At 53.2% G+C, this 20,315-nt stretch overlaps 1 protein-coding gene across 7 annotated transcripts in view; it reads right to left on the bottom strand.

The window, feature by feature from the left end:
* Positions 1 to 5,319: 5,319 nt before the first annotated feature.
* Positions 5,320 to 20,315, bottom strand: part of BDKRB2 (bradykinin receptor B2) — a 30,916-nt gene continuing 15,920 nt past the window's right edge. The window contains exons 2-5 of one of the 7 annotated variants that reach the window (XM_077910491.1): positions 17,502 to 17,673; positions 12,201 to 12,314; positions 9,208 to 9,426; positions 5,320 to 9,013 (exon numbers count right to left, since the gene is read on the bottom strand). In XM_077910491.1, coding sequence (XP_077766617.1) covers positions 7,909 to 9,006 — 1,098 coding nt within the window. In that variant the 5' untranslated portion in view covers positions 9,007 to 9,013; positions 9,208 to 9,426; positions 12,201 to 12,314; positions 17,502 to 17,673 and the 3' untranslated portion in view covers positions 5,320 to 7,908. The remainder of the gene's footprint in view (positions 9,014 to 9,207; positions 9,427 to 12,200; positions 12,315 to 17,501; positions 17,674 to 20,315) is intronic. The other 6 variants (XM_077910492.1, XM_077910493.1, XM_077910494.1 and 3 more) reach the window with 6 other exon arrangements.

The following is a 20,315-nucleotide window of genomic DNA, read 5'->3' as shown; positions in this document are numbered from 1 at the left end:
CCAGTTGTCACAGTGACCAGAGCTCTTCTTCCTGGTGGACCCTGAGGATGGGGATCAGACTGCCCCAAAAAGCCAATCAGCAGTCAGGAGTCTAGGGTCTCCCTCCTTTGGCTTCCTCCAGGTGGACAGGGGCTTTGGGGAAAAGTCTGATTCAGAAGCAAGACCTGGGTCTTTGGGTCTGATCTGGAATTCAGGGCAGGCTGGGTTGGGCCTCAGGGTTTGAATCCTGCCTCCATCACTGTCCAGCCAGGCGCCCCTCGGACTAGTTTCTAGGCCACCTTCTGAAGCCTCAGTTTCTTGGTCTGTGAGGTGGGCCCTTTCTCAGGGTGTGGGTTCAGGTGAGCCACCTTGGTGACGCAGCTGGCCTTTGCTCAGCCACCAGTGGGAGCTGTCCTGGCCCATGGCTTTGCTCTTGCACAAGGAGAGGTTACGTAAGCCGGCCTCCGTCTTGGCCAGGACCCCAGAGAGTAAACAGGCAGACAGACATGACTGGCCCACAGGGTGGGCTCTGAAGGTGACTCAGCGTGGAGGGGGCGTCCAGAGGAGCCGCGGAGCCCTGTCATGGGTCATCTTGTGGGATTGTCCAAAAACAACCTCTCACCAGTGTGGGCTTGGTGGCCCAGCTGCCCGGAAGCTGGGAGCCAGGACCTGGGGCCTCTCCTTTGCCTGGCCTGAGATGCCCCGAATCAGCCTGCTTTTGGGCCCCAGGGAAGGAAGAGGAGAACAGAGCAGTCCTGGTTCTGGGTCAGGAGACTGAGGACTGGGGTGTTTAAGCCCAGCACCAGCAGATCTGTGGTGCACACCCTCTGGCAGTCTGGGTTGGCCCTTGACATCTTGGGATCTTGGGAAAAGCCTCAGGATCCTCCTTTTGAAAAATTCTCTAAACTTCTGTACGATGGTACATCCTGCTCGTTCGTTCTTTCTTTCTTTCTTTCTTTCTTTCTTTCTTTCTTTCTTTCTTTCTTTCCTTCTTTCTTTCTTTCTTTTTAGATTTTTAAAATTTATTTATTCATGAGGGACAGAGATAGAGAGAGAGAGAGAGAGAGAGGCAGAGACACAGGCAGAGGGAGAAGCAGGCTCCATGCAGGGAGCCCGACGTGGGACTTGATCCTGGGTCTCCAGGATCACACCCTGGGCTAAAGGTGGAGCTAAACCACTGGGCCACCCAGGCTGCCCTCTTTAGGAAACTTCTGTCACCAACTAGCATCGCCAGGCCTCAGGAGACCTGAAGAAAGCATGTGGTTGACTCCTGCATTGCTGGGGACGGGGGTCTGTGTGGACCATGACGGGCAAGGGTGAGGGAGCACACCCTCAGAACTCTTTTTTTTTTAAATTAAAAAAATTTTTCTTTATTTATTCATGAGAGATGCAGAGAGAGAGAGAGAGAGAGAGAGAGAGAGACAGGTAGAGGGAGAAGCAGGCTCCACGCAGGGAGCCTGATGCAGGACTCGATCCCAGGACTCCAGGACCACGTCCTGGGCCGAAGGCAGGTGCTAAACCGCTGAGCCACCCAGGGATCCCCACCCTCAGAACTCTTAAAACACCCCTATCCATCAACTTGGGCTGCCGCAGCAGAGCACCACAGACAAGGTAACTTAAAATCATGGAAATTTATTCTTTCCCAGTACAGGAGGCCAGAAGTCTAAGGCCGTGGTATCAGCAGGGTTGGGTCCTCCTGGTGGGTCTGAGGGAGAGTCTCTTCTGTGCCTCTTTCCTGGCTCCTGGCAGTTCCAGGGAATTGGTGTTCCCTGGCTTGTGGAAGCATCACTCCAAACTCTGTCTTCATCCCCTTATGGCCTCTGTGTCTCTGTGCGTCTCTCCTCTTCTTAGGAGGACCCCACTCATTGGACACAGGGCCCACCGTAATCCAGTGTGAACATTATCCTAACGTAATGACTTCTGTGAAGACCTAGTCCCAGGAAAGATCTTGTTCTGAGGTCCCGTGTGGATAGGAGTTTGAGGGGGGAGGGAACCTATTTAGCCCACGAGAACACTTTGATCTGTCTTGCTCCTCACAGCACCTGGATCCTCATTTTATAGGCGAGAAAACAGAAACTCGGAGAACTTAACTGACTTCGTCCAAATTCCCACAGCCCAGAGTGGCAGAGCTGGGATGTGAACCAGGATCCTGGCTCCAAGCCCAGGGCAGTCCCTGTCATGTTATGAGGCCCTTTATGGTTTACGGAGCCCCCTTATCAGAGTCATTAGCTCTGGGTGAGATAGGCGTTCTTCTTGTGTTATCTGCTCATTTTACAGATGAGGAAATGGAGGCCAAAGGCCATGGGGGAGGCTGGGAATGAGCAGAGTGGTTTGCTGAGATCACACAGTGAGCAAGTGGCATGAGAGGGACTCAGCCTTGGCCTCCAGAGTCCTTCCCCGACAATGAAATATTATATCTCAGCGTAAGCCTGATGAAAGGAGCAGCCACAAGAGGCACACGGTGTAGGATTCCATCCATATGAAGTGTCCAGAAGATGCAAGTCTGGAGACAGAAAGGTTAGTGGCTCCCAAGGCTGCAGGGAGGGTGAGATGGGGGATTTCACTTTGCAGTGATGAGTGTGTTCTGGAATCAGAGAACCCTGGCCATCGCACAATGCTGGGAATGTAGTAAAAGCCACTGGAATGGGTGAGTTGTCTGCATGTGAATCCTACCTCAGTAAAGCTGCTGTGGAGAATATCTCGGGGTGAGGTGTCAGCCACCAGCCCCCGGGGAGGCGGTTCTGCAGGAGACAAGGACTCACGAGGCCGATAAGATGCAAAGTCTGTTTACGAGGGCAGACACGGCCCCAGCGCTGGCTCAGAAGCTCTTCACCCAGGGAGGCACCTTGAGGGCTTTCCCAGGGACAAGATTCCTAACCCCTGTCAAGGCCCGAGCACGCCGAGGCCTGGTGGGCTTCCAGAACCCCCTCCTGAGGAACTGTGTGGCCTTCCTTCTCTGGGTCTCAGTTCCACATCAGAGGCTGGTGACAACACAAGCACCTGCCTCCCTGAGTGGTCCTGAGGATTAAGTCTGAAACGGGGTCAGCAGAGAGTGGGACATGTTATCATGGGGTCATCCGACCTCAGCCAAAAACCAAACAGCAGACCATCAGGCTCCAGCTAGTGCCATTGCCCCACGGTGACCTCCTTGCTCAGCCTTGACCCCTATCTTCCCCATGGCCTGGCGAGAGGTCAGAACTAGGTGAGGCTCCCTAATGGGCTCAGGAGCTGAGTGACAAGGAGACAGCGGAGCACAGTCCTTGAGGCTGCAAATCCAGGCTTCACCTTCCAAATCACGAAGACTGCGTTAGCGGCTTCCTAAATCCATGGTAGCCACCATCACTAGCACTCGGTCCCACCGGCTCACTGGCAATCACTTTGCACCTCTGCACCAGGTCCTCACCCACTCGGCCCTGGGGAGGATTCAGGGGGTGAGCAGCCCACCTGGGCTTCTCCCCATCATGCCAGCTTGCTGGGGCCACGGAGAGTTGGGAGGGGAGAGGCCGCTCAGGTTGCCTGGCTGGGTGGGGGGAGCTGGAAGAGAGGCTCTGCTAGCCTGTTTCCACCTGCCAAGAGGCCTTCTCCCCGTTCCAGCCAGTTGGCTTCCTCTGGTGTGCAGACTTCCTTGAGTCAGGCTCCTATCTGGGAACAAAGTCCCTTGGGTGAGTGAGCTCCCTCAGGCAACTGTGGGCCACTTTCCCCAAGCTGAGAGCTGCTGGGGACGGGTGCAGGCTCAGTGGGAAGGGTAGGCACTGGAGGGACTGGAAAATGTGCCGGACTCTGTCCAGCTGTGGACACTAGGATCAGAGGGTAAAGAATGAGCCAGGAGGTAGAGAGGGGGAAAGAAACAAGGCAGAGCCAGCTCATGAGGGGTCTTGCAGACCACATTATGGATGTGGAACTTTATCCCAAGAGTGGTGGGACACTATTGCAGGATTTCTCATTAGAGACTGTGTTTCATCACCACCCCCCCCCCCCCACCAATCTCTCTCACGGTCATCATTATCATCATGGAGGCTCACACGTGTCCAGAGCACTGTGCTAAACACTTTCTAAGTGAATCCTGTTAACAGGTCTACAAGGTGGATGCCATCATTATCTCCATTTCCCCAGATGAAACTCAGAAAGGATAGGTGAGATGTTCAAGATCATGTAATAGGGACTCCTGGGTGGCTCAGTGGTTGAGCACCTGCCTTTGGCTCAGGGTGTGATCCCGGGGTCCTGGGATCGAGTCCTGTATCAAGCTCCCTATGGGGAGCCTGCTTCTCCCTCTGCCTGTGTCTCTGCCTCTCTCTGTGTCTCTCATGAATAAACATATAAAATCTTTAAAATAAAAATCGTATAACAAAAAGAGTCCTGACCAGAACAAGAACTAGAATCCAGGTCTACCTGATTTCAAAGCTTTGGCTCCCAAACACTGGTCTGTGGGTTTATAGCCCCTCTACAATCATATTTGCATCAACACATGTCATTGGCTGCAGAGCGAAGAATCAGAATTAGCAGATGGTGGGGATCAGAATCAGAGATGGCGAGAGTGACGAGATGGCGGTTAGACACGGAAAGAAGTAGGTAGGTCCAGGAAACACTTAGGTGGAATCTAAAAAGAGGTGCTGATCCTTTAGGCAGAAGGAATGAGGGAGAGGGTACATTTACTGGTGAGCCTGGTTTCTGGCATGGGCATCCGGACGGAGGTGTAGATGGAGCAGAGCCCTTTTTATTGACACAGAATACAAATATTCTTTAATGGATGAGGGAATGAATGAATACATGAATAATGAAGAGGTCCCCAAAAATGAAGTGGATAACGAGTTCCCCATCGCTGAGATTATGCAAGTAGTGGATAGACAACTGTTTAATCTAGACCTTGTAGAAGACACTCCTGATCTGAAGGGGAGATCAAATGCAAAGTACTCAATAAATATATTGCATGCATGAGTGATTGAATCGCTGCCAACCCTATGATTCTAGGTCCTCGTGGGGTCCCACTGGCACCTGACGGGAGCTTGGTGATGGGTTACTCCTGCGGGGATATAGGAAGGGGAAGGTATCAAACTCTATTAAATTTTCTTACATTTCTACTTCAGTGTATTTTAGAGTCTACATCTTAATACATATTAGGAAGTTTACATATTGGGTATAAATGATCAAAATTCCTTTACTTATAAGGATACACAATCATAGGAGCTTGGGCACCACTGTTCTTCTGCAGGACAGAAGCCCCAAGATAGGTAGAGTGGAAATAATGACCCCCTCCCCACCCCCTACCAAGGCTCCTGACTTCCTATTGCAGTGTCTTCACAAAACTCAGGGTTTCCAGAGTTACAACAAATGAAAAAGCTCTACAAAAAACTCCTCATCCATTTATTAAGCTGTATGTCAGAGACACATGTTTCCACATTTCACCCATTTCTCACTGTTTGCGAAATGCTCCCTCTTTACAAATGTAACGGCTCTTCGAGTTTTTTCACAGGACAGATGTTCTTCATCACAGTGTCAACACAACCCACAGGGCGGCTGCCCTCCTGCAGACCCCGAGAGGACCCCTAAGGGACCACTAGGTGCCCAGAGCTGTGAGGCAGCTCTGCTCTGGGAAGGCCTTCACACGCGGCCACACACCAGCTGATGGATGAGCGCCACACATTTGCAAAGATGCAAAGCGCAGCCTCCTTTTTATTCCACCCTGGCAGTATGGGCACGAGGAACCTCAAGTACTAAACCATTGCTACTTCGTACGCAACTGTTTTCTTTCTCCAGCTACAAGTGTGTATGTTTACTGGGACCTAGAGGGGTGTGTGGTGGGGTGAGGGTGGGGGGGGGTTACAAAAGCTGGGAATCCTTTTTGTTTTAAAACCTAGAGCTGGACTGATGAGGATTTCTAGGCTGTTTGCCATCCAAAATTTCCTGGTCCTTTGGGTTTCCGTCTTCTCCAGAGACACTCTGCTAAGAAATAACTTTTTTATTTATTTTATTTTTTTATTGAGCGAATGAGCAGCTGGGTGCTGCCTACCTTACCAGCCTGGGGGCTGCTGGACTCCTCTGCTACTGAGCTCCCTGCCCTGCCTCTACACCACCTGAGGTCTGAGCCTGGCTGGTGCCTTCTCCATTCTCCCCTTGGGGCTTGGGGCTTGGGGCTGGCCCAGGAGACTGATTGTGAAACAGGTAGGAAAAAAGAAATGAATCCTCCCTGGAGGAACTGGGGGTCGGGCATAGGGCTGTCTCTTAGGGCTCTGGGCCAGGATGAGGGTCCCTTCCTGCTGCCTGACACCTGGAGGCCGCTCCGCCCCCATCGCCCCGCCCACCGCCGGCAAAGCCCCGCCCCCGCCAGCAAAGCCCCGCCCCTCGCAGTGCTGGCTGCTGGCCCCCTGGGGACAGCTTCTCCCTTTGTTCAGCTTTGTACCTGTCAGTTCTGCTGTTCAGGGTGTGGGGCCCTCCCCAGAGCTTCCTCACTGCCACACCTGCCCGCACCCAGGCTGCCTTCCTGAGCCAGGGCTGCCGCCGACACCCATGGGGTGCTCAGCCCTCTAGGGGAGCTTGGTCCCCAGGCCCAGTGCTTTGGGGTCAGTGACCTTGGGGCCAAATCATCGGCCTGCTGCCCTCGAGTGGCCCCCACTGAGCCACCTTCAAATAAACCATTGGTTGGTGCCCTTGACTGCTGACATAGGAACAATGGTGCGCAGGCTGGCCTCCTTCTGATTCCCTTCCACCCCCAGTGAGGGTCTGAGCAGGTGATCCCTGGATAAGTTCAATCAGAAGTCTCTCCGGGTCATCATAAAGCAAACACTGAAGGGGAGGCCTGCCCCCAAATTGCTTGTGTGTGTATGTGGGGGCGGGGCGGGGGGAGACAGTATGGGAAGGGAAGGTGGGAGGCAGCTATTGAGCACCTATTATATGGCAGACACGGATGGGTGCTTTACACAACCATTAGCCACAAAGCTGTGTCTTTACAGTTTACTTCCGTTCTGTGTAATAAAGCCACACATTTATAGAGCACCTCTCCTTCCTTCAAAGTACTGCTTTGTCTGTGATTACCTCTCTCAATCCTCACAACACCCCGGAGGTACAGAGGACGAAACAGGCGGGGACAGAGCGATGCGCCACTAGTTATGGGCTGTGGGCATCAGGCTCCTCTCCCCTCTCCTCTGCACCGCCCGCAGTGCCTTGCTTGACCGAGTCGGTCACAGAACAGCCTTCCGGTGGTTGTAAGTGCCCCATCATCCCCGTTGGAGTTTGCAGGTTCCTTCAAGACAGGGATTATAATCTGTTTTCCTTCCCTCATGCCTGTGGTGCTCGATGCTGCATGAGCAGCAGGTGCCAGGTAGGTGCTTACCGAGTTCCTTGGCACACGCTGTCTGGTCCACGGGCGGGGAAGTGATGGAATCCAGGCCTCTGGGTTCTTACCAGGGATCCCTCAGAGTTAAACCTTCAGTAATCTGAGAAACCATCCTCCACAGTCCCAGCTGAGTAGATGGAAGAGACCTGAGGCCAAACGCCAGCCGGGCCTGGTCTGTTTACTCAGCCGCAGCCCCGAAGTCGGGGGTGGCACTTCTCCTGGAGGTCTGAGCTGGCTCGCTGGGGCAGGGTGGGACAGCACGTGGGAGGGAAGCTCAGTCACTCCTGTCCCTGTCCCCAGGCCCCTTCCACTCCTGGAAAGATGCAGACTGGCCCAGAGGCGGTGGCAAATGAGGACAATAATACTGTCGTGTTTATGGGGCCCCTTGGCTGGGTGTGAGGCCACCCCACCCTCCCGGCCTGGCCCCCTGCAGCTTGCATGGGACAGGAGCCAAGCTCCTGGGTTTTACCAGAGACATCGACTTATTGGCCGAGGCCACACACGTGGCCTGCCTGCCATTCCTTGTCAGGCATATCCTGAAGCTCTGCTGTCCCCCGGTCCTCGCACACACGAACTGTGGTCCTGGCGGCCGCGGCCCCTCACTGGCTGTTCTCCGCCCACTCGGGCAGTTTGTGAATCTGGCGCTCCACCGAGACGGAGGTCCGCAGGGTGCCCATGGAGTTGTCCATCTTGTTGGACTCCAGGACGCAGCCCCCTTTCTGGCACAGTCCCCGGAACACCTCCCGGGACTTCTTGCGGAAGCGCTTGCCCACGATCACGTATACCAGCGGGTTGAGGCAGCTGTTGCTGTAGGCCACGTAGGAGGCGATCTGCGTGAAGACGTCCACCAGGTGCTCATGCCGGCAGCCGGACAGGATGTCGAGGCGCAGCAGCGTGTCCAGGAAGGTGCTGATCTGGAAGGGCAGCCAGCAGATGACGAAGAGCAGCAGCACGGCCAGGACCAGCACCGTGGCCTTCCTCTCCGTCTGGATCTCCTTGAACTTCTGCATCTCGTTGTTCCGCAGCACCTGCATAATCTGCACCGTGCAGAAGGTGATGACGGTCAGGGGCAGCAGGAAGCCCACGAAGTTCAGGAGGACATTGGTGAACACTTCCCAGGTGCGGGACGGGTAGATGATGACGCAGGCGGTGACGTTGTAGCCCTCGTCTCTGTACTCCTTCATGGTCCGGAAGGCCAGCATGGGCGAGCTCAGGAGCAGCGTGCACCCCCAGATCACCAGGCTGTAGAGCTTGGCCCAGCGCACCCCGCGCATCCGGCCCATGGACATGGTTTTCACCAGGGCCAGGTAGCGGTCGATGCTCACCAGCATCAGGAAGCAGATGCTGCTGTAGAGGTTCATGTAGAGCATGGTGTTCACCACGCGGCACAGCACCTCCCCGAAGAGCCAGTCGAAGTTGTTGGCGATGGTGATGGCCCAGAAGGGCAGCCCGGAGGCCAGGATCAGGTCTGCCAGGGCCAGGTTGCCCAGGTAGATCTCAGCCACCGTGCAGCTGCTCTTGTGGAGGCAGAAGATGCTGAGGACGAAGAGGTTCTCGAGGGCAGCCAGTATGAACAGGACCCAGAGGAAGGGGGCCTGGATGGTGTTAAGCCAGTTCCACCACTCGGGGTAGACGCAGGGACTGGGCAGGGTCCCATTGAGAGTGGGCATGAGGTCTTGCGAGGTGCTGTTGAACATTTCAGTGCTGAAAGAAAGTGGAAAAGAGGCCGTTTACACCTCAGGTCACAAGAGGGAGGAGAAACAGCTGACGCAGAAGGAGTTGGGGATCTGCAAGCAGCTTCTAGAAGCGAGGTCGGGATGGCACTCAGGCCCTTTCTGCTGCGCGCTCAGAGACTCGGGTCCAGGCGCCCCTGACTCCCCGGGGTCTTTGAGAGGTACCCCGTCTCCTTGGGCTAGGTGGAGAGCTCGTGGTCTTCACCTCGTGGCTCCACTGGGACGTCTCCTTGGCCAGCGTCCATCATCAGCACTAACAATCTGAGTCTTGGACCCTCGAAGCTTCCACGATGGGAGGATCCACGGCACATTCCTTCCTTATCACATGGGCACCTCCCAAGGGAGCTGGTCATCTTTCAGCCTCTCATGGCCTGGTCGTGGTGACTAATTGATTAGAGGAGAAAAATGATATCATGCCAGACAGGGAGGTTCCAGCCTGGCTCTGAGACCACAGTCTATCTACCCACACCCTGTCTCCTTCTGGCAGAGGGCAGCATCGTGCTTCCAGAACCTGCATCAGCAAAGTGTTGATGATAGTCAGAGGTCGCATGATGGACGGGGAGGGCAGGGGCTTTGGAATCAGGCAGTCCTCCTGGGTTCAAAATCCTGGCTCATTCATTAGCTGTGTGACATTGGGTAAATTAATGAACCTCTCTGAACCTCGATGACCTACCTCGTAAAATGGGAATAACAAAATCTACTTCTTGGGGTTGTGGTGGGAAACCATGACAATGCGCAAAAAGCCCCAACCTCTGCACTTGGTTCAATAAGCCTGAATAAGTATTTTTGTGCACCTATTAAGCAACTACAACCAGCACCGCTCTTCGCAGTGCTTGCTCCCATGTTAGTGACTTTATCATTAACCCACTGGCTCCTCTTTCACTCTTGGGCGAGACTGAGGTCATGGAGCAGTTCATTTTCTAGAAGTGTCGCTGTTAAGGCTAATTCATCTCTACCTTCAGCAAAGAGGCATGGGGCTTTGACAGATATGGGCTCCAATCCTAGCTGTGTGGTCTTGGGCAAATGGCTTGACTTCTCTGAGCTTCCATTTTGTTTCCTTTGGAGTAGAGTATTACTGTCTTCTTGACTTGCTTTGCATGGCTGTTGCAAGGTTCGAATCTAAGAGTGGGTCTGAAAACACATTGAAAGCAGAGAGCACAGCCCAGAGGGCAGGACCAAGTGGACATTTTCCACATCCTGTGGGGTGGGTGAGGGACGATGGCGGTAGAGGGGCTCTTCCTGGGGAAGGGAGGCGATTCCTTCCTGGGCAGGCTCATGGGGGAGGAGGAGAGCCACAACTTATGGGAAAGAGTCTGCTGTTCATCTCTGGGATTTCCTAGGTAAAGCTCCTCTACTTCCAGGGGAAGCTGGCTGGCTTTCAGCGGCCAGACTGGGCACCGGTGACTAACTTATTCATCAGTGCATTTATCCTTTAAATGTGCCTTGAGCATCTTCTCCGAGCTGAACTCCGCCCTGGCTCTAAGGACCCAGAGGTGAGGACCACGTGTCCCCTGCCCTGCCCAAGCTCCCAGGTGTGGTGAGTGCTGTGGGGTGGAAGGAAGGGCCTGGGGCACAGAATTGGGGGGGTGGGTGGGGAAGGTTAGAGGTGGCTCTGGAGCTGGGTCTCAAAGGATGAGGGACATGTCAATGGAGAGTAAGAAGGGCTAGCGTTGTGTGGTGACAGATGGTGGTCGCGCTTGTGGTGAGCCACGAATGTATAGAGAAGTTGGATCACTGTGTTGTGCACTGCAACCAAGGTAGCACATTGTGGGTCACCTGTACTCAAATAAGAAAACTGAAAAACAAAACAAACAACAGAGGAGAGGGGACAGACCAGGCAGAGGGAGCAGCTTGAGCGGAGCTGAAGAAGTGGGGAAGCCTCTGGCATGTTCTGGAAGGCAGACTAGATGTTGGACAGGGAGACAGGAAGTGGTTAGAGATGGGATGCATAAGGGAAAAAGGACGCTGGCTGCTGAGAACCTGAGGCTTTGTCCTCGAGGGCTTTAAGGAAGGAGCAATGGAATAGGAAAAACACTCTAGAAAGATCCTGCTGGTGGAGTGGTGGTTTTAGCATGTCCAGCAATTCTGTGCTACCCTTCCCTTCAAAAGGTAGGTGAATGTGACCATCTAACAGTGAATGTGACCAGACTTAGGGTTGCTGGCTGTGGGGGAGGCTGGCTCCATGTTATGAGGGTGCTCGTGGAACCAACTGGTCCCTTGGAAGTGGATCCCCTGGTCCCAGGTAAAACCAGAGGCATCCTAGCCTTTGAGGATTCCAGCAGAGGCCCCAGACACCATGGCCCAGAGGCGAGCCGTCCCCATGGCGCCCTAACTTTCTGACCTGTGCAACCTGGCAGGCGCTGGAAGTAAGGCCCACCGGGGCAGCCTCCTTGGTCCAGCCTTTGGCTCCATTTCTGCAGCTACAGAAAAGCCACTTCCTCAGTGCCCTGGGCATGGAGATTTGTGTCTCTCAGAGTGTGGCTCTCTCCAGACTGAAGTATGGCACCAGGTGCTGGTTGGTGATTTCCCAGCAATACGGTCCCTTGCCAGTGGGATGGCCCTGGCCCCGGGGTCCTGAGAAGCCAGGGGATGGTCCGAGGTGGCCTGCGGAGTGTGTAACTGGGCGTTACGTACCCCAAGGTGGTCCGGTCCTCTGCATAGTAGGCTGCACCCCGCACAGGGCTGAGAGGCCAGGCTGGGCCCTCTCCCCTTTCTTGTGCCAACACTACCCCCTCAGGACCAACCTTCTCTCCCCTTTGCTTCCACTCAGGATCATTCTCCCCACGATCTCTCTTTAGAGTGACTTGGCCTTCTACCAGACGCCAGACAAGTGTTGGTGGTGCCCTGGCACGTCTCTAGCTGGTTCCTTGGGTGTTGACTCTGTTCATTTCCAAGTTCATTTGGGATAGCTCGCACATGACCACCACTCTGTCCTCCTTCTGCGTCCCTGTATCCCACCAAACCCCACAGAACACTCTTCTCCCTCTGCTCCCACCAAGCCCATGGGGATTTGAACTCCAGCCCCATCAGCTTTTGTCTGTGGAGTCAACACCTGTTGCTTCAACTGTTGTCCAGGAGATCAGGGTCATGTTCTCCAGGATTTCTGGCTATCTTCCCCTCCCCTATAAATTGTAAATCCCGGAACTCTCTTGACTTACCTGAGAGAGGCTGTAGTGGGCACAGGGTCCTCATGAAAAGACAGGAACATCGGTCTCTTCCAGGCAGAGAACATTTGGACTCAGGGTGGGATGTAAGTGAGGCTCCTGGGCTGACTGGGGCGGAGAAAAGACAGTTAGATGGGGGGGGGCTGGGACCATAAAACACACATAATCTCCACCAGGAGAGGGAAACAGAGTCCTTCACTTAGTAAATGTTTATTAAGCAGCTACTGCATACCAGGTGCTAGGGACACAATGGCACCATGTCGTGTCCTCCAGGAGCGTGCAGTCCAGTGGAGAAAGCTAGATGTTACTGAAACAGTCACTAATTAATTGAAAACTGGCGTAAGTGCTAGGAAATAAAGGTCCCATGACAGCATCTCACACGGAGTCCTACACCAGCCTGCTGTGTGTGTGTGTGTGGGGGGGGGGGGGCGGTGTGAGTGGATATTTATTTTGAGACCTGAGGATAAACAGGAGGAAACTGGGTAATGAGAAAGGCAGGTAGGGGGAGCAGGTCCAGCCCATCGTGGGGGCGGCTCCTCCAGGGTGCCCTCAGCTTCTGAGAGATGTAACCCTCTCTGCCCAGCGGGGCTCCCGCAGGCAGAGCCTCTCTCTAACCCTCTTTGCACTTCAGTGCACGGCCCACCCATGCACAGCACAGCTTCCAACTGTGAGGGTCCACGGTGGAGGGTGTTTTCCAATAAATACGGTACAGCCCTGTAACACTAGTTCCTCTTCCTTACACTTTTCTTAATAACCTTTGCTTTTCTCTAGCTCACTTTGTTGTAAGGAGATACTACATAATTAATCGGCTGTTCACGTTATCGGCGAAGCTTCTGGTCAACAGCAGACTATCAGGCAGTTCAGTTTTGGGCAAGTCGACAAGTAGATGCAGATTTTTGACAGGGAGGGGTGTCGGCACCCCTAACCCCCCCACTTTGTTCAAGGATCTGCTGTTTTCCCATCCAGAGAGGCAGGCACCAGCTGTAGGCTTGCCTTGCAGAGCAGGTGGGGTGTAGAGACATGAGGTGACTTGTCCACGTGCCATTGCTGATGAGACCTGGGGGTGGGCCTTAGGACCCAGGTCCAGACCTCCAGCTTGCTCCCCGATCTCACGGGACCTCTTGCTCCTGTCCAGGAAGAGTGTGAATCTCCGGGTGCCTGGGTGCACGTGCGTGTGGACGCATGTAGCCATCCGCCCTGCCCCAGGCTCCAGCCGCTTCTCAGCTAAAGCAGCCTGTGCAAACAGCGGGCACATGGGCTTCCAGAAGCCAGCTGTCTGAATTCAGTTGTGGGGGTAGGGGTAAGGCAGTGGGCAGTTTAGAAATTACAAGCACATTAGAAAAAGAAGAGACTGAGCCTTGGTAAGCAGGACGTGAAGCAGAAGATATTTACTTAACATCTGGAAAAGGTTTAGCTGAACCCCTCAGTGGAGCTGAGGTCAGGATTTGAGACTTGCCAGAGGAGCAACAGGCAGCAAAGCCCAGCTGATCCTTCAGAAAGGGGGGGGCTGGGGAATGGAAGAAAGATCTAGTGGATTGCCTTTTTGGGAGGCCTTCCCCGGCCCCAGAAAGAAAATTCAGCCGGAGGTCAGAGATCGTGGGTTTGAATCCTTCAATCCTCCAGGCTGCTTATTGAGATTCAGGGGGAACAGCAGGGGGAGCTTCCTCCGCCCCGTGGGGCCACCTCTCCTGCTCATAGGCCTCCCTTTACCAGGTGCACAGGTGGCTCGGCCTCTGTCACCCTGGGGAGCGCCCGGGCCTTGCCTCACTGCCCTCCCTTAGGGACCTACCTGCGCGGGTGTTCCCGGATCTGGCCGGCTGATCCTAACTGCTGGCCAAGGCCTGTAAACATTGCTCTCATTTCCCAAACAAGGCCAAGGGCTTCTCTCTCCCTGGCAATCCTGAGACAGAGGTTTCTTTCTTTCTTTTTTTTTATAGTAAATTTATTTTTTATTGGTGTTCAATTTGCCAACATACAGAATAACAGCCAGTGCTCATCCCGTCAAGTGCCCCCCTCAGTGCCCGTCACCCAGTCACCCCCACCCCCCGCCCTCCTCCCCTTCCACCACCCCTAGTTCGTTTCCCAGAGTTAGGAGTCTTTATGTTCGAGACAGAGGTTTCAAGTCCAGAGAAGTTGATGGTGTGGAGGGAGTGGTGTGAGTGGTGGTGTTTCTAGGGCTCTGCTTTGGAGGCGCCCTGGGGAGGACTGTGTGTGTGTGTGTGTGTGTGTGAGCCACTCTCCCTGCACGCCCCGGGGGGACCTCACCAGGAGCTCTGCACGCTGGCTTCCCATGGACTTGGCCAGCCGGAGGACCAGCAGGGCACAGGGCGATGGAGACGGTGAAGATGGGGCACCAGCTCCCATTTCCCTGCCTCGGGGCCTCCGGGGGCCGAGTTCACAGCTCCTGCCAGGGGCCCTTTCCACCTCCCTGGCCAGGATTCTGGAGACAACTGCCTCGTCTTGCTCAGTTCTCAGGGAGGGAGCAGTGGGGGCAGGGAGGGGAACCTCCACTTTGAGCCTCAGCTGTGCTAGCCCTGAGGCCCCCAGGGTGCCCCCACATGCTGTGCACACTCTGTAAATAGATCTTCTGTCAAAAAATCCCTCCATATTCCCCCATGTGAATGTCTCTCCTCTTTCCTCCCGGGACCCTGTGGAATATATCCTGGGATTATAACATCCCATGTCGGAGAGGGATTGGGAGGAATGTGGGAGGGAGCATGGGGGGACACAGTGGCACAGGGCGGGGAGGGGAGGTGGTGGCCCGGAGTGCGGCACCGTCGGCGTCACCCTGAACGAGCCTCCTCGTCCCCCTGGGTCTGTCCCCCGCAGACCCTGAGCCTCGGGGCTGGAGCGGGGCCCCCCGGAGAGGGGGTGACTCCTCTGCAGCTGGGCTTCCCCCTCGTGCCTCGAACTGATGCTTCAGCAGGAACGCCCAACATCCTGATCCACTAGTTCTCCGTCGGCCTCCGAATCCTGCCCAAGAAGACTCGCTTTAAAAATATTCCCCTCCGCTGAATCCCATAAACACTGGCCGTCCACGCCGCCAAGAGCAAAATGCCTCTTGAGGCCTCAGGGGGAGCCGATTCTGGTTTCCCAGGAATCCGCGTCGGCGGGGCTCCGGGGCTGCGGCCGCCACAAAACGCACAGGGTCACTTTCTCGAGGGCCAACCTCCCCCCTGTGTGGAGCCCCCAACCCCGGAGCCGGCCGGACAGCTAGAGCCGGTGGGGGTATTTCCCGCAGCAGGCGGTGTGGACAGGCTGGTAAGTAACCGGGTAGCAGGCGGTCACTCCTCCCCGCGGGGCCGAGGACAGTCCCAGCGGTGCTGGGGTGTCATCCACACCTGTCTGGGATTCGTACCCTGCTTTCAACAAAGACGGCAGGCCCAGTGCCCGAATCTAGCCAGACCCGAATGGCAGTGTAGACAGCCCATGTATTTCGTTTCTACAGGTGTTTTTTTTTTCTTTCTTCGTAAATTTATTTTTTATTGGTGTTCAATTTGCCAACATATAGAATGACACCCAGTGCTCATCCCGTCAAGTGCCCCCCTCAGTGGTTTTTTATGACGGATGATACTCGGTTGCTACTTGGTTGGTATCAGGGGGCACCTGGGTGGCTCAGCGGTGGAGCATCTGCCTTCGGCTCAGGGTGTGACCCCGGGGTCCCAGGATCGAGTCCCTCATTGGGCTCCCTGCAGGGAGTCTGCTTCTCCCTCTGCCTGTGTCTTTGCCTCTCTCTCTCTGTGTCTCATGAATAAATAAATAAATAAAATCTTAAAAAAAAATAGTCGGTGATAGGAAGTCACAGTTCAAAAGTAAGTCTATTAAAGAAGCAGCTGTGGAGGTGGCATAGCTGTGACGGAGACTGCATGCAGAATGACCGAACCAGGCAAACAACCCCAAAGCACTTCGCTAGAGACTTGTGGCACCACCTGGGGACCCCGGCCTGGCAGCTAGGCTGGCAGGATCAGAAGCAGGTCCTCCTCTGCTGGGCTTGTCATTTGGGGGTTAGCATAACTACAGCCTTATCTCCTAGAGCCATGGTGACGCCTGCATGAGTCAATACGTGTAGATAAATGCACACAGCCTGCGGGCAACGTGTGGAGAATGTGAGCTGACCGTCCTGCCCCAGCAAGAGGCTGGTCTGCTTCAGCCACACCACGGGGCGTAGGGTGTAGGAGGGGACCCTTGCCCATGGCCTGCTCTCCCCGGCACAGACCCAGACTCGACTTGCAGACACCGATTCCTCAGCTGGATGGAAGATGAGTGTGTCGTTGGGACGTGACTGGTCTGTGGCTCCAGGGAGACCTTGAGACTTCAGGTCTAGCTTCCCTGTGATTGTGGGTGTTCTCTTGCCTTTTGTGTGTGTGTATGGTGTATATGTGCGTGATGTGTATGTGATGTGTATGTGTGTACACATGTGTATGTGTAAGGGTATGGTGTGTGTGTATGATATGTGTGTGATGTGTGTATGTGATATGTGTGTGTGGTATGTGTGTGATGTGGGGTGTGTATGGTGTGTATGTGTATGGTGTGTGTGCATGGCATGTGTATGGTGTGTGTGTGTTGTGTGTATGGTGTGTGTATGAAGGGGTGTGGTGTGTGTGTGTGGTGTGATTGTGTGGCCGTCTCTCCCACTATATTCAGTAGCCCCACAGGGAAGAGCCCTGCCCCCTTCAGCTTTCCGGTCCCCCTGTGCCCGCACTGGTGAGCACTCCCCAATCCCTGAAACACTTGCTCCAGTTCTGTCCAGTAAGTGGAGCCTCTCAGACCACCCAGCCACTTGGAGTCAAGGCCCGGCCCAGAGAGAACCGAGGTCGCTTGCGTCACCTTGCAGACCCTCTCCTGGACGCCTCCCCAGAACAGATGCCTTCCTCTAAAATCTGGTGGCCGTGAGTACCAGTGAGGATGCTGTTTACAGCCGGTCACCAAGGAGGACTTCAGGCCGCGTAAACACCGGGGGCGCAGAGGGAGCAGATGGGCTCCTGAGCCTCACTGGCCTCAGCAGCAGGAAGAAGCGTGGCCCAGGCACACAGTTTCCAAGGGACACTTTCCTCCCTTTCTCTGAAAAAAATGTCAGAGCCGTCTCTGGGGAAGGGTGGGGTTCCGGGAAGTGAACCCCCACTCTAGGAACTCCTAGAGAGCAGAATTAGAAGCTCCAACTCAATCACATGGGCCCTTCTGGCATTTGGATACTTTATGGGCCTGGAATGTTCTGGAAACATTTGCAGAGAAGGCAAGAGAAGCAGAGGCCCTCTCCCACACTGCTTTCTGCAGCAGAGGGTGGCGCGCACTTACTGGACTCTGCTCGCCCTCAGATGCCCCCGGAGCCGGGCTCGGCCTTTGTCTTTTTCTTGCTTATTATGGCAGGTTCTGATGTTCAGCATGTTTTACTTCTTTCTCCCACATTGGGTTTTGAAGTTTTAATGATTGGGCAACTTCGTCTGACATCCTATCACCAAGCCTTCCTCTAAAGCAAGCAAACAAACAAAGAAACAAAAAACCCACTCTTTTTGTTTTATAAGATAATATAACCATAGCATTTAAACACGCTCAAATCTCCCAGAGTTCTAGCCCCGCACATATCTGCATGCAGCCGTCCTTTCATCCCCTGGGGTTTTACGCAGAAGGAAATTTTTCCTGTGTTGTTCCATGGTTGTCATAATGATACCTTTAAGAAAAGCATTGCATTTGTTTATTGCTGTTTATGAAGCCATTCCCTTACCCCCATCCATCTTCATATAATACATTTTCCTAGTCCCTGTGCAACTGAATAAAGACAAACCTCATTTAAAATGGGGTCGGTTTAGGGCCATCTGCTTAGTCGGCTAAGCATCTGCCTTTGGCTCAGGTCATGATCCCAGAGTCCTGGGATGGAGTTCCTCCTGGGGAATCCTTGCTCACTGGGGAGCCTGCTTCTCCTTCTCCCTCTGCTGCCCCCCCTGCTTGTGTTCTCTCTCTGTCAGATAAATAAATAAAATCTTAAAAAAAAAAATGAGATTGGTTTGAGGTACCTGGGTGGCTGAGTAGGTTAAGTATCTGACTCTGGCTTTTGTCTCAGGCCATGATCTCAGGGTTGTGAGATTGACCCCTGCATCCAGCTCCATGCTAGGCTGGAGCCTACTTAAGATTCACTCTCTCCCTCTCCCTCTGCCCCTCTCCACCTCCCTCTCTAAAAAAATAAAAAATAAAAACATAAAATGGGATCGATTTACCAAAAGGATACAAAAATACAGATTCAAAGGTGTACATGCACCCTGATGTTTATAGCAGCATTATCAATAATAACCAAGCTATGGAAAGAGCCCAAAGGTCCATTGACTGAAGAATGGGTGAAGAAGATGTGGTATGATGATATATATATATATATATATATATATATATATATATAATATAGCACATATATGACATATATATATATAATGGAATATTACTCAGCCATCAAAAGAAGGATATCTTGCCATTTGCATTCTAGTAGATGGAGTCAGAGGGTATTATGCTAAGCAAAATAAGTCAGAGACAAATACTGTATAATTTCACTCATTTGTGGAATTTAGGAAATAAAAAATATGAACATAGGGGGAGGGAAAAAGAGAGAGAGAAAAGCAAATCATAAGAGACTTTTTTTTTTAACAATAGAGAATAAAGTGAGGCTTGCTAGAGGGGAAGAGGATGGGGGATGAGTTAGATAGGGGATGGGCAGTAAGGAGGGCACTTGTTAGGATTAGCCCTGGGTATTATATGTAAGTGATGGATCATCAAATTCTACACCTGAAACCCATTTTCCATATATGTTAACGAACTAGAATTTAGATAAAAACTTGGAAAAAAAAGAAAATAAATATTTTCTCAAATAAAAGAAAATAAAAAAATAAAAAATAAAATAAAATGGGGTCGGGAGGCCAGCAGGGGGAGCACTCACATCAGGCCTCTCCTCCTAGCCCCACTGCAGTAAATATGAACACTGAGCAGAAAGATTTTGTTTTAGGGCACTTGACGGGATGAGCACTGGGTGTTATACTATATATTGGCAAATAGAACTCCAATAAAAAAATATACCAAAAAAAAAAAGGGTGGGGGATTTTGCTTTAGGACCCCAGCAGAAAGCAGGAAGATTGTTTTCCGGCCCAGCAACAGCCCAGCCAATGAGAGACAGTCACAGCTCAGCCAATGAGAACCAATCATGCTTCCATCTCCCAATTTAGTCTAAAAGGCTTTTTGTTTAGAACAGCCCCCCCCCCCCCCCCCCCAGTTGGCTCTTCTCTCTGCAGATCCGGACCCATGTCAGGCTTCCAACGTGGAGCCTGCTTCTCCCTCTGTCTGTGTCTCTGACTCTCTCCTTCTCTCTCTCAAGAATAAATAAATAAAATCTTAAAAAAAAGGGGGGGGCATTTCTTTTCTCTGTCTCATGACTTGTCCAGGGTTTTGATGTATCTTGTGTGTCCCAAATTGCAATTCTCTGCTATTCTCAAATAAACCATTTTGCGGGTAAAGCCAGAGACACTGTTATTTTTAAGATGCACCTGCCCCAGACAGGTTGCCCTTCTCCTGTTCCCCAAGGACATTCCCTATGCTCCTACCTCTTTGCCTTTGCTCCTCCGTCTCAATGCCCTATGCGGGTGGCTGCAGCCTGTGGGGATGACAAGGGCAGCCCAGCTGGCTGTATGGGGACTGGGGGATTGGCAGTCTCTGGGCCTTTGGTTTGGGGCTTGAGTAGGGAGCTTGGTGGGTGGGCTACAGAGGAACAGCCATAGTGTGTGTGTGTGTATGGGTGTGTGCACCCATGCACACATGTAAATATGGAAGAGCATGGGCTGCATATCTGGAGATGTCCCCAAGGGGTTGGAATGACGAGGCTTGGGAGTTTCATGACTGAGATTGAACCAGGCCAGAATCCCAGCTGCAGCACGTACTAGCTGTGTATAACCTTGGACAAGCAGCGGAACCCCTTCCAGGCCTCAGTTTTTTCATCTGTCAAAAGGGGATGCTAATAGCACCTACTGTGTAGGGTTGCTGGGAGTATAAGGAGGTTAATGATTGCAAAGCGTTTAGAACAATGCTTGATATATGTTCAACGCTCCGTAAATGTCAGCATCCCCTTCCTCTCTGCCT

This window comes from Canis aureus, chromosome 9, assembly GCF_053574225.1.
Source record: "Canis aureus isolate CA01 chromosome 9, VMU_Caureus_v.1.0, whole genome shotgun sequence".
Taxonomy (NCBI): domain Eukaryota; kingdom Metazoa; phylum Chordata; class Mammalia; order Carnivora; family Canidae; genus Canis; species Canis aureus.
Note: the sequence above shows the minus strand (reverse complement) of the source record. Positions and strands in the feature narration are given on the sequence as shown.